Below are 14,475 nucleotides of genomic sequence, written 5' to 3'. Positions count from 1 at the left end.
GCCAAAAATGAGTATGAGAAAGATACTTATAGTATCAGCTATGTATTCGGAGTTCGGTCACCACTGTTACCCTGCTATCGCTGAGCAGATACAATAAAAAACGATGTGCTGCTGTATGAATTATACAAACTCCAAAAGAGGAAGAAATAAAAAGACTTTCAAGTGTGAAAGTTTTGAAGTTCAAACAAGTGGGAAGGACTTACTACAGCTGCTTTCATCACTTCCATCAGTACAGTCCACGGTCCCATCGCATTTTGCATTTTGTTTCTTAATGCATATGTTATTCCTGCACTTAAATGTGTGATTGGTGCAAGGAATACCTGAAATAGTTGTGTGGGAAAAAAAAAGGAAGTATATTGGACCAGGTTTATGTGTCTACACATCTGCATAGATGAAATTCATACATGTATCAACAGGCAGTAGGGAACGTACAAAGAAAGCACTTGGTCTGGGATGGCTTAAGCCAGCCTTTAAGTTGAACAAGCTACTCAAATAGAGCTGCATCTAAACTAGTGCCTGTATCAAGCTGGCAGTGTTTTTGAACATGGATTTCCTCTTCTCTCTTCTCAAAGCACTAGTGAGCATAGGTATACTATCAAAAACTTGCCAATAGAGTAAGTGCTAGGCAAGAAAGAGAAGAACATCCAGTACTCTGGAAAGAAACCCTCTTTATATCTCAGCATTACCTATGAAACAAAAGATGGCAGTGAAAGCCATCCTACTAATTACAGCCAGTTAAACTGCATTCCCAACCCTGGTGTTTTCCTATTTCTCTGTGGCTTGCAATAAAGGATTCCAATGAAAAGGAGTCTGTTTTTCTTCTTAACATAAAGAAATACCCTGTAACCATTTACACAGACTGTCAAGGTTAAAAAGGTCATACATATCAACATTTCTTTTAAAACGTTTCTTTAAAAACTTGCAGCACTTCTTGGTTGGGCTCCCTCTCACATGTCATGGTGTCCGTTGGTTCTAAGTTAAAGAAACAGCAGATTGAAAACTCTCCTGTGCCTACTGCCAGACTTACACTTACACTGCATTTTAAAAGACATTAGCCTTATAAGCCTGAAAACTTCCAAAAAAACAGTTGTCTTTATAGTTATTTTACAGATGGTAAAACAGATCCAGGAAATCATTTGCAGAAATTTTGCTTTAGGGAGATAAAATCTGGGAATCAAACTTTAGGTTTCTAGATCCCCATTTGTGCTAGTATTTCAACAGAAATTGATGTTTATGATCTCATTTAAAAAAAAAAAAAATAATAATAATAAAAAAGTTTAAATCAATAAGTGTTTGTTTACAAGCATATCAGAAAACTGAACAGAATTATATATCCTGTGTTAGATTTGATAGTGCCTCTTAACTCTTTGAATACTACATCAAGCACTTAAATCAAGATTGAATAAATGATAGAAGGAGAGGAAGAAAAAACAACAACAACAAAAAGAGTAGCCTTACTGTTGGTACAGTTCTGCTCATCATTTCCATTCTCACAATCACTTACTCCATTGCAGGCAAGCAAGTTATCCTGTATCGCAAAGCTGGAGTTACAGTTCCACTCAGGGACAACTTTAAAACATGAGTCAAATCAGTTTCAGAAGCATACTTGTAATGCTAACACTACCCTTCTGACCGTGTCCAGGTATCACTTTCATAGCTCATTGCACTCTAGAAGGACGAGTATGAGTGTTGCATTATGCATAGAGAAAATGAAGTGCAAAAAGACTTCAGTAACCCATTCCAGTTCACACATTGCCCCAAGTGGAGTGGCTCATTCTCTTTCAACCACTGACATTTATCATCACTCTCATCCTCTCATCTATTCTATCCACCACAATTTGTCATTTCCTCATGAAAATAATTCATCTCAAAAATCGGATGCAACTTCATAAGCATTTATCACAGAAGGAAAACCTGGATTCCAACCTCTTACAATTATTCTTGCACATTAATTCTCTTCCTCTTGCTTTTCTATGTCATACCTTCTTCATTCTTAGTTCTTTCCTGTGCTGATGAATTATGAATTAAACATGCAAGATACCAACTGATAGTCTGAACCTGAAAACTCAAAGAAAGCTGGAAACATCTTTTCTTCCCCTGACAACCCCCTCCCCCCCCCCCCTCCAAAAAAAAAAAAAAAAAAAAAAAGTTTCACCTTTTTTAGCTGCCTGCTAAGACTTCAGACTAAAGAATACATTTAGGGGGTTTTGCATCCAGATCTCTAGTAAATGAATACAAACCACAAAAGAGTTCATCACTTTCATCAAAGCAATTGTTTATCCCATCACAGCGCTGCATCTGCTGGATGCATAAGCCAGTGGAGCACTTGAAATATCCAGGTGGACATGCTGGAGGTTTAACAACAACAACAACGCAGCATTGAATGCCTTCTTCTAAAGGACACTCTCACTTTCAATAACCACTAAGTTAGTATACTGTATTAAGGTGACTTATGAATTACATGACTTTTAACATAAAGTCATTAAGTTAGCATCTTTTTACATACTCCACAGATATTCAATGCATAAAAGAGCTCTAGTGTGGTAAATAGCTATGACTAAAAAACATGGTTTCTCTACTACTTTAACATCAATGTTTTTAAGACTAACATAGGAAAAAGTTTCAATAAATAGTTGCCTGTTTTGGGACTTGAAAAATCTGATGGTTGGAAAACAGTTTTGGAAACTCTTTGAGATGTTTTTCAGCTCAGATTTCTGCTTGCACACAAAGCATTTAAACCAATGGAAATGCTGGAATAAGCAATTGGTTATTCAGTACAGTTCATTACTGTGTTCATTACCTGGAGCTTTTTGTGGTAATAGGAAGATTATTTTCATTGCTAAAGTTTTGTTTGCAAATAGGAATAACAGGCTCCAGTTGACTGACACATATCATCTGACAGATTCCAGTGTATGATATTAATTTTTTTCAGGTTTTACTGAATAGGAAGTAAATAGCTAGCAGAGCTATTGGCACAGGTAGAAGCTAATATGGTGCTTGAGGATTTCACCAGGCCCACACCTGCTCTGGCCACACAGGAAGCTTTAAGAGCTGTGCAGAAGAGAACAGACTGTGTATGCACAGGAAAACAGAGCGTGCTGCACATGCCCACAAGCCTTTACCACATAGCCTTGATGTGCTATAAAAGGTTCTTTGCTAGTCACCTAAAAAAGTAAAATCAGCAAATAAATCAACACAACATCACAATTTCCTGCATAAATATAGTTAAGTCCCACTGAACCTGAAATGTTTGTCTTTACAGGGCTGAAATACAAAGATGGGTTGAAAAAATAAAAGTCCATCTTACGCTGGCTGATGTTATAGCTGCCGTACTCCACCAGAAGTGGCTTCTCTGACACCTTTGAACTGCACTGAAGCTCAATGTTAACAGCAGAGCTTGCAATATGAAAGACTGTTTGGTGATCTACATAGTAACCACAGTACCTAAAAGAAATCAAAAGTTCTAGGGCAGCCTTCACATCAAGATTGTCTTGCATACAATTTTAACATCAACATTACAATACAGTCAGCTAGCATGCTTTAATTAAGAACCAACATCTAAAACAGTACCCAAGTTCGGAAAAACATTACTCATGATCCACCATTCCTCAGTACAATATCCCGCACACATTCAAGCAGAATGTTTCACCAGGAAGTTGAGAAGACTGCTAAAGATAGTACTTTTGTCAACACTGCTGGTAATTACCTTCAGAAGATTTGAATTCTGGCAAAGGCATAAGCAATTTGGTGGGAAGGGGAAGCAGCATAATTTAGCTGCTCTCATTTTGAGGAGTGCTCCTAAAAATGAGCACACAGGGCATTGGTCTGACTACTTTAGAGGTAGAGGGAAAAAGATTTGGGGAAACTAGAAATACTTCTAGGTAGCCACCCAGCTTAATACCATGAAGATCACAAAGTTTAACCTTTGAAAGACATGTCTTCAAATAACTAGGCTAGATCAAAAGATTCCTTGGATGTGCATCTGTGTTAAACAGCAATTCTTTTGGCAAAGAGCTTCCTTGAACTTCTGCCTGGGTGCCACTTAACTTGGAGAAACCTAAAAGAACCTTCATCAGAGATACCAAATACATTGCAACTGGCATTTATATGCTACTCTAGCTAAGGAAAAACAACAAACAAAGAAACTCTTTAAAAGGAGAAGGTTGCTGTATGATTGTTTGAAAAGTAGAGACCATTTTAAGTCTAGGAAAACTTTGAAGACAGACAGTTTAGGTTGCACAAGAAGTAGAAACAAAAGCCCACCTCCTCTGTACCACCAAACCAACCCCAAAACTCAACACTTGTAAGAAAGACATGTGGCTTCAAGACTCCTGTCAAGAGAAGTCCTCACTAGGCTAAATAGATACAAGAACAGAAGTAGCTGTATTGATTCTTGGCACATTTAGCATATACATTTCCTTGACAGCAGTGCAAAGGAACCCAGTGCAGTTCAAGTGATCTTGAACAACAAAATGAGTTATTTTATTGTTATGTATTACTGCAGTACTATCCTGAGGTAAATCTTTTTCTCATTTATTTTGGCAACGCCAAAAGGATAGCTGAGAATGAAGGGGAACCATTGCATTGTTTCAGTGCTGATCTTCATATCAGTGAATGCAGGGAAACTGGACAGCGATTTCCATGGGGATGGATGTTGTCTGATGTCCTCTGCAACCTACTGAAGCATGCCATAGGGAGTGGCCACCCTTACTCATACATTTTCCCTAAGTGCTTTGTTTCACTCTGTGAAAATGAAACATCCTTTTAACAGGTCTAGGAGATAACTCCAACAATGTCAAAAATAAATGAGCATAACAAGAGACTGCTCTCACACATCCTGAAGACAGTGTCAAGAAATGTTTTAAAGCTTTCTACTATAGTAAAGTTAACTGTCGAGGAAACAACAACAAAATTTATCAAAGCTAACAGTGAAGACCTTCCTGCTACAGCAAGTCATCTTCTCGCTCATTTTAGTGTCTGTCATGTCATCACTGTCCCCAGCCTAGAACAGCCCGCCTAAGTGCATAGCAGGTTTGCAAGCCATCTGATTCTCCTTAACTAACCCACAGATGTTTTCTGTTTCTCCTTCTGTCAGTTACTGGGACACATCTTCTCTCCAACAAACCTTCAACACCACCTCGAAAAAACATATATAAAAAAAATCACAGACTGCTTAATGTGGGTGAGAAGCAGTCAATTCAATCTCATCTCACCAGCAATCGAGGAAGCTCCTGACCATGTATGGAAGAGCTGAGACAGCTAGACGAAGGAAGCTGTATCTTGTACACCGTAAAAAATATCATATGCTTAGGGGGTTTGCAGGAGAGCTGCATATCCCTGTGAGCCTTCTACTAGTGCTTTCCTCGCCCTTTTTCCAGGTCCAGGGCCAACAGAAGTTGCAAAGCACCATCTGTAACTCTGCAGGAGTGCTAAAGAAAGAAAATAATGAAGGCGATCCTGTCACATACTCTGAAGCAGGGAGTGGGTTGCCTTTTCAAGGGATGAATAGATGCGCACACCCTGTTGCGGGGTAAGTGGGACATTGCACCAAGGCATTTAAAACCAAAACAAAGCACTGGCTATTTCTTAGCTCCCATACATCTCTAATGTTCTGCTCACAGGGACTAGCTGATCTCTCTGCAAATGAGAATTTTAGCTGAAGTGGTTATTCAGCTGCAACTCTTCCAACTGGGCAGATCAACAAACACACATCCTCTGGAATAACGACACGAACAAACTGAATGGTCATGTTCAGTGCCTCTGGTTAGATAAAGCTGACCCTAGAGGGTTGAAAAAAACCTTATCTGCACCATATTCATGGTCACAGTCCTACTTTACAAAGATCAACTTCGTGAATCTTCCTAACCTTTTTGACACAAGGTAGCAGAATGTGCATACTCTAAGTTGTAATTGCAGGGAGCTGAAAAACACTTGCGCTTTGCTGTTTGCTTCCCTCCACATCCCAATTTCATTAATCATTACAGTTTGGAGGGAAAAATGCAAATTTCAGAATGTTTCATACTTTGTCGTTATTTTCCATGGAAAGTAAGCATAGAAATGAAGATCACCGAAAAAAAAAGCCTCATTTTTCTGTGAAAAATACATTTTCTAAAGAAAATTCATATTGGCCTACTTATATCAGCAGCAACTAGCAACAGAAATTAGAAGCATGCATTCTTTTGCAGTACTTCAAAACTAGCCCCAGATGCATTTTGGAAGATCATACTGCAACATTTGATTCTGTGAAATGTTTAATCGGTAGGCTTATTTGAAAGCTGGTCTTTCATAGAGAGAATCTTTGTAATACAAGCCCATCATCAGTTTTTTCTTCAGATTTTGCCTTTATTTGATGCATCTCTCAGCAATCTCTAACATCTCAAATCCTTCCAATTATGCCATAAAAAGAAGACTGAAAGAAACACACAAACGTTCCATGTTGTCTGCTTTGACTGTTCTTTTTCATGCCCATGTTGTCCAGCCATCAATTGCTATCAAGACATAATGCTGATAGCATCATGAAAACTGACTTCTCTCTCTATCTAAGTACGCTATGGCTTAGTTCCAGTAGCGAGTTCAGACATTCAGTTTCAAGTCTGATCTTATTGATGTTTCCATTTGAACAAAATTTTTAAAAAGAGTCCAACTTCCCAAATCTAGCCTCACCTCATCATCCAGCGACTGAAAGATGGTTTTTAAAATTTCAGAAAAAAAAATGGGTAGAAAAAATATATGAAAAAATAACAAGAGAAGCAGTATTTAAATGCAAACCACTTAAATATGGCATGTCTTGGCAATCAATCTGTGTGGTGTCTCTTTCAAGAGCCCATGACTGGAATGCAGCAGCAGTTACTCTTCTACTCCCAATAATCTCATTGTAATACCTTTTCACTGGTAAGTTAATTAGGTTCAGTATCCTCGTGAGCAATCATAGGATTAAGTTACACTTAAAAGTTTTTTTGTTTGTTTTTTTTACTGACCTTATTCAGTGATCTCAGAAAACCCAAAACTATGTTAGGGTTTACGGGACATCCATTTTCACCCACTCTTTCCATTCCTTTCCCTTAAGAGAGCACCAAGGGCCCTTATTTTCACCTTTTCGGTACTTTTCATTAGATTTTTTTTTTTATTATTCTATTTATGAAGATTCAGTTACATTATCAGCCAAAGTGAAACAAGAATTATAAGAGGCACCAATGAAGTATCTCTGTCTTTGTGTAAACTTTCCGAGTGAACTGCAGTAGTGATGGGAAAGTTTCTTTTGGTAATTTTAGTTTAATAACTCATGCAGAAGTACTTACATGCGTTCATTAATTTTCCACCATCCTCGTTCACAGCCTTTAATATTCTTCTCACTGATGGTATAGTTATGAAACTTCAGAGCTATACCAAGGTTCTTCTGTGGAGTCTGTTGTAAGAAGGACAGTGCAGGCAGGCTTCCTTTTCCTTTTGTGGATATAGCACATTAAAGTCTTTAGGCTTATCTCAGCAACTACAGTGCTTGGCAGTGCCAAGCTGTGGGAGCTGTGCTGACTTCCCCAGCTCAACAGCCAGCACCTGAGACACCTGCCAGCTATTCAGTCCTCAGCAAAAGGAAAGGTTGGCAAAGGGCCACCACAGCTGCAGGCTCTCTTCCCCTCTGGCCAATAGCCCTTTCATCTTCAAAAAGCCACTGGCTGTGGACAGAAGGCAGCTTTTGTGTCAAGATCAAAGCATTCAGACGTATCCAAATTTACTTGTGCAGGGACAGACAGCCCCAGCAGATTGTTAGCTAAGATACTGTACCGAATACCTGTACTGCCTTGGGAATGCGGGGAGTTATTTCTACCACAATATTGTAGTCTTTGCTAGCACCTGTTCAGCCAAGGACTTGCTAGTATTTTACAGAATGTTTTAACTGGCAGTATCATGAAGATTCATGATTAGTTATAGCTTCTTTTATTAAAAGGAACAGAACCTTTTAAAAAGATCGTGGCCACGTCTTGCAAAAGCAAGGGCTGATTCAGGGCAAGAATACAGAAATGAAGATTCTTCTCCTTCTTTCTCACAGGAAATATATAATATGGGAAACGAGGGAAATTTCAACATTGAACTATGGGGAAATTAAATGGTTTTAGGAAATAGTATGGGCAACTCCCAAGACTAAACTGGGCAGCCTTTCCCTCAGAAGTCCAGGCTGAACTGAGGACATGAAGTTTAGCAAAAAGGTCATTGACTTAGTTTTCTATAGGGAGAAAAGTAGTTAGGTCCTAGTTAAATAGACTTCATTCAAATTGTTGTAATTCTACTTGGGCAACCACTAGCTTAAGAAGATGGGCAAAGAGTAGGCTGTATTGTATCCATTGCCTTGTTCTTTAGAAATAAAAAACCCTTGGATACCAAACAGGTACCAGAAAAGTTCCCCAAAATAAATTTTGTTCATAACTTGAGACACCACACCACACAGAGAAGAAGGGCAACGCTTAATAGAAAGAACAAGCTCTTGAGGCCATCCAGAAAACAAAAGAGAGCTAAGGCAGTGCATAATGTTATACATTTGAAAGCTGACTAATAAGAACTACTACATTAAATTGTGAGCTTGGAATTTGAACCAGTAAAGAAGGATAGAGATTTTGCATAGTCAATCACAGTATGACTGTAATGCACTAAAATAACTTGACTGTGATGGGGAAACCATAAATCAAAGATCATCTGGTGCTACATTTCTAATATCAGAAAACCTACCATCAGATTTTCTGGGATAACTGGAAGAGACTAATACCATCAAGACAAGGTGTGACAAAATTATCTTAAATTTAAATTTCTGGTTATTTGTTTTCAGGAAAGTACCTGAAAAGACACAGAAAAAGTATATGTAGGGAAAAAAAAAAAAAAAAAAAAAGACCAACAAAAGTCTGTGGGGTTGTGCTGATTGGACAGACCATCTTTGAAGACAAAAATTCAATTTATTATGCATAACATAGGAGTTAACAGAGAAACAACAGTACTAACTAGGTTAGAGCACAAAAGTTTATTTTTGGTCTCCCCCCCACACACACAAATATTGGGGGTTGGAAAGAGGGGAAGAAAAAAATTTAAGTCTTGCATTCTCTTCAGTGAAGCAATTCTGTAAGCTGAACATCAAAACGTATTTTATCTCAGCTCTTTACCTTTGTAATAAATAGGACATCTTAGGAATTATGTTCTTTGTTAAGAATAAAGGCAAAGAAAACAAAATAACTGGGCACAACAGCTATTCAGCTGTGCCATTTCTAAAGTACCACATCTATGAGGATGCAGATTACTCCCTACTCAATTGTTCTTTCTATGCACACAGGCACTATATGCCCCCCAAAAAAGTAACACTGCTTAGAGAGAAATAAATCTGTATTACCTGGAAGTTCCATGCACAAATACATTTTGGAGGGTAATAGCTTGGGTAATAGGGACTTGTGATTCTCCCTTCATAGTCAATCTTCTCTTTTGTTGCTATTGCTTTTCCACACCCTAGGGGAAAAAATAATAAAAAATAATAATAAAAAAAAGAGTCAAGAGTTGGTAAATCTTAACCTATCTCAAACTAAGCTACTCAGTGGGCTAGGCATTCAATTTTATCACAAGTGTGTCACTGTAAAACAGGACAGCTACGGAGTTATGTTTATCTAGGTTCAGGTTGTAATAAATTCACTGTAAATCCAATGCTACAGACAGATAAGTCTCATAAAAGTCTAGGAATGCTTGCTGTGATACTCTGAGTGTGCCTCTCACAAAACAGAAAGTTCATATTGTCTGTTAGATGCTCTAAGACTGTCTGAAATTACCCTAACCTCTCATTTCAGCTCAAAGGTTTGGGAATGATAAAGGGATTTTTTGTTCTTTAGATAAAGGCCTTTACAGGGCTGTTGACTTTTATTTTGTCTCTACAGGACCAGGAGAAAACATTGTCAAGCTTTCTGTCAGGTATTTCACTAAAGACAGTTCTGTGAACAAGTCTCAGTGAGCAGTGTTGCGCATCAAGGCATCCACATCGCAGTAGTACATGAGGATCTCTAGTCTTAAAATGCAACCAGTTAGAACAAGAATGGACAGTGTGCTAATCTTATCAGCCTCCCAAAAGCCAAAATGTCTTTTTATGACTAAGGGATTAAGACAACACATTAAAGCAAACAAAACACAAACAGTAAAAATATAGCCCTGAAATTAAAATTACTTATAATGCAGAATTCATCACATACTTTCATGATGATATTTCTGTGCTTATTTTCTCTCACCATTGGAAAAATGCAGCACCTTTCTGAGCAGCTCAATTACAGCCTAATTGCCTTGTATTGGAATGTGTTATACTTTTGTCTTTGGGCTGCTCGGATGACATTCCTTGTGCTATTTGTGATTATGACCAAACCACTTCTTAAGGCTTAAAGCAATAAGAAGCAGGAGAGACTTGATGACCAAACATCACTGAATCCTTTGTGTTAATGAGGCAGAGACCAATAGCAAAAGGCAGACAGAGCTACTGAAACTTTGTATTCTGAAAGTAGTTTTCAGTGCTGAGCAATTTCCACCTTTAACATCATCACCAAGTCCCAAAGTAGGAGAAAGACCACAGCCACACCTGGAATAACAACTCCATCTACTGGCACACTGCAGTCCTGACCAACTGAATTCAATCAGGGTTGGTTTCAGCCTTCTATATGTTTGTATTTCATATAGACAGCTAATCCAAACAGCTGAAATTACTCAAGAGGAAGGCAGCCAGTTAATAATACAGAGGAGATGAAGAGAAAACGTGGGAGAAAAAAACAGAGATACATATTTGCAAGGAGTCATTTATCCATAGTTAGGAATGTGCTAGCCACGAAGGGCTCTGAGATAGAAATAATACAATAAATGCATTTCCAAATACATTAAAAACCTACTTTCTTGTGTAATGACCTCAAAATAGCCATGGAACTCCTTCTGTTCATTTATCTGTGCTGCCTTAAACATTACCAGCATGAGGTTATTTGTGGACACAAGTGACACCAATGAATCGGCTGGCTCGCATGCTCTGAGGGGGAAGAATGGAGAGTACATATCTAAGCCATTTGTATCAACAATACATTGCTCTCATTCTTTGCTTTCCACTGCTACAGTACTCATGTACTTCAAAGCCTAGTGGGGAAAAAAATCCATGCTCTTATGCACAGAAGTGTACCTCTTAAAAGCCCAGTTAGAAACACTGGAAACCTGTACAGGTACTAGTAAGTGAAAATCATCTGCTGCTTTGCAGAGAAGTCAGTGAATGTTTCAGGTCACTGGAGAACAGATCTCTAAGAGGACTGGAAGGCTCTCTTTTGAGGCTTATATACACACCAACAGGCCAGAGAAAAGGCTTTCAGGGGTCAAAACACCGAGCTCTTCACCCACTTGATGGAGATGCTCCCCTCACCTTTCAGTCTGACAGAGTCCTATGGAATTATTTACCAGGAATTTTATTCAAAAATTCCCAAACTAAAATTCTAGATCATAAAAGATAAAAATAAGTAGTAGCTCACATGCCTTGACGCATCAGTTTCAACTCTAGATTTTAATAACAGTCTGAACAACTCAAATGAAGCAGCTTAAAAAGGCACTGAAGAAAAAAAAAAATGTACAAAGAATCAGGATACTTAGTTTTACAACTTCAGGCTTCCTAAGAACACTAGTCTTCATAGGGAGGAAAAGTTCACTTATAGGAGGAAATTTTGACAATTTGTTTTAGTTAACATGTTTCTTGGAAAGAAAGAAAATTCCACCCAGTAATTTCTGAACTTGTCGTATTTTGATATGTAAGTGAGGATACAGTCTATTTGAAGAATAACATGGCATCTGAAGAATATTTAGCTGTTTCTTTAATTAATTTTCCACTGGGGGGGGAATTAATTTTGGTTAAAAAAAGGCAGATGACAAATCTTCAGAAAAAAAGAACTTCAATGACTTCTCAATTAAAATTTATACTCACCGGTACAGTATCTTATGTTTGATCGGCATCAGAGAGTCATAAATGGTTAGAGAGTCAGTGATGCAGTTATCTGCTCCAATCTGAAGGGATACTATTGAAAGACGAATAAGATGGCCCACTAATGCGATGAGTTTAAGATAGCAGATTGTTCCCCCTGAAGTAGCACGGATATCCAAAGGAAAGTGCTCATGTAGACGATCAGCATGCAGATCATACATACAATTTGTTCCTGTGGAAACATATTTTCAACACTGGACACCTGCTCTGAAAATGGTAAATCCATGCATGGGAGTACAAAAAAAAAACAAAAAAAAAAAACACAAAACTATATATAATTATGAAGTAAAGCAACATATGAAAGCATATTGAAACAGAAAAACAAAGTAGCCTGTGCTGCTCACTGTTTTCATCTCAGTTACAAGTCTCTGGTCAAGGAAATGTCTAATCATAAAGCTGCAGAGCTTGGCAAACAGCACTGTAGATAAAAACTTGTAGGGGTACTGGTACCAAAGCACTGCCATTTTGTACAACACATATTTGCTGTTAACAAATCTCTGTGGAACCTCCAGAGGATAAATGACTTAAACAGTTGTTCCCTGGGAAACATTCATCTACTGTCAGGATAGAAATCAGCTGCTCTCCTCTACAAGTATTTGGATATTTATTTATATATATATACACACACACACATTTTCATACTGCTTTAGGTTTTATAGAGTACCACTCAAAAATCAAGCTACTCAATGTTTTATGTGAAATGAGCTAGACGTGCTACAACAGAATGACCTATTAATTCAGGTTGTAAGGGATGCTAGGATTCACTGTTCAACTTCCTGCTCAAAGCAAGGTCAAAAGGAATTTGAACTGGGATTTTCTCATGTCAGATCCTGAAAACTTTTGCAGCATTAGAAGTCACTGATAGAAATGGAAGTACTGTGAAATATATGCAGTACAGACTAGCCTACACAACCCAGTTTTACTAAAAAAAAAAAAAAAAAAAAAAAAAAAAAGAAGTAAAATAAAATCAAAATCCCATTTATGTCATAACTTAGACAAGAGTCACCAGAAAATTACCCTACTTCCATCCAATTTTCTAATTAAGCTAATACAGTTGTGGCTTTCAAATCAAATATATTAGCACATTTGTTTCAATTTGATGTTCCAGTTCCCATTCAACAAAAAGCTTAGGGTTTTTTTTGTTTGTTTGTTTGGTCATACTTAGAGCTCTTAACATAGCTCTTTAAAAGGTGAGAAGAAACAGAAGAGCAAATTAGGGACAATAAGACCCAAAGTGAATATTTGCATGAATCTCTGCCTATTACAGAAACAAGTCTCTGAAATAGTTACCATAGTGGAACATCAGTTAGAGCACTGTGGAATTTTGCCATCAATTGTTAACTAGCAGTTAAAAGGCCAACGTTTACTTTGAGTCAACCAAGACAGGAAATAGCAGGCTTTGTCTGACTTCCACTTCTAATTTATAGTCTTGAAAAAAAATTATAAATGCTTATGAACAATTTGTAAGAGTCACATGCTCTCTGAGTTCAGTTACGGTTGTAACTATTTAAAGCTTTGGTTGACCCATTGTTCTTCCTTCTTCTTTTGTATTTCCCAGTAACTTTTTTTCTTTTAATAATAGTTTTCTTTTTTTCTGCTTGTTTACTCAGCCTTAACAAAGCCAGTTTTGATCATATGAAACTCTGTAGAATTATGTGACTGCCTTTATTGCTACTATGCAATTAACAATGTGACTAGCTCACTGCTGGTGAAGCATGGTGCATGTAAGTCAGAGCCAACCCTAAATCTAGAAGCAATGTAAGCATACCAGTTTGAAACCGAAGCTAGGTACAATCATTATCCAGAGACCCTGCTCAGCCATACAGTGTGGCAGTGCAAGTCAGTTGCACCAGCTGAATCTGTACAAGTCCTTTATCCAACCCATCCTTTAAAAAACCTCCATCCCACTGCTGAGTCTAAACCAATTACTAGGTACACCTTCATTAAAAAGTTACTCCATTGCCCTCAAAATACAACACAATGATCTGTTCCACATAGTAGTGAACACAACTGGGATGTACTTTTAGACTGGGCATGTCTTCTTGTAAAGTCTCTGCACACCACCAAAGAACCCCACTGGGAGATGTAGAACACAAAACCAAGGAGGTATATGAATAGTATCTCCCATTACCTGGAGAAGTTGAGCTACTTAGACTAACTTCTGCTAGAGAACTCAATCAAAAGAAATGCACAACATAATCTTGGAGAAAAGGGAGTAAAGGACGATAAAAAATGGATAAAGGTATTACTATTGTTTAGGGTGAAAGCCAAAAAATAGATTCAAATTCAGTGCTGCCCAGGTTAGAAAAAGTTAGAGTGAACAGCAAAAAAGTGAGTGACTGAATTTATTTCCCACCCTGCCACCAGGCACAGACAAAGTTTCTCAGTCAAATTAAAGGCAGATAGTTTATGTATTTGCTATATACAGGACTCTTGGTCCCTCTTACAGCAAGTCAGGATAT

General features: G+C 37.8%; 1 protein-coding gene across 4 annotated transcripts in view; it reads right to left on the bottom strand.

The window, feature by feature from the left end:
- TMPRSS7 (transmembrane serine protease 7) overlaps window positions 1-14,475 on the bottom strand; it is a 33,895-nt gene that overhangs the window by 4,906 nt on the left and 14,514 nt on the right. For all 4 annotated transcript variants that reach the window (XM_035315151.1, XM_035315152.1, XM_035315153.1 and 1 more), the window contains 8 exons: window positions 11,957-12,185; window positions 10,893-11,023; window positions 9,371-9,483; window positions 7,299-7,405; window positions 3,308-3,444; window positions 2,241-2,348; window positions 1,459-1,569; window positions 204-320 (listed from right to left, as the gene is read on the bottom strand). In XM_035315151.1, coding sequence (XP_035171042.1) covers window positions 204-320; window positions 1,459-1,569; window positions 2,241-2,348; window positions 3,308-3,444; window positions 7,299-7,405; window positions 9,371-9,483; window positions 10,893-11,023; window positions 11,957-12,185 — 1,053 coding nt within the window. The remainder of the gene's footprint in view (window positions 1-203; window positions 321-1,458; window positions 1,570-2,240; window positions 2,349-3,307; window positions 3,445-7,298; window positions 7,406-9,370; window positions 9,484-10,892; window positions 11,024-11,956; window positions 12,186-14,475) is intronic.

The sequence above is a fragment of the Oxyura jamaicensis genome, chromosome 1 (genome assembly GCF_011077185.1).
Source record: "Oxyura jamaicensis isolate SHBP4307 breed ruddy duck chromosome 1, BPBGC_Ojam_1.0, whole genome shotgun sequence".
NCBI lineage: Eukaryota > Metazoa > Chordata > Aves > Anseriformes > Anatidae > Oxyura > Oxyura jamaicensis.
This window is presented reverse-complemented; position numbering and strand designations above follow the sequence as displayed.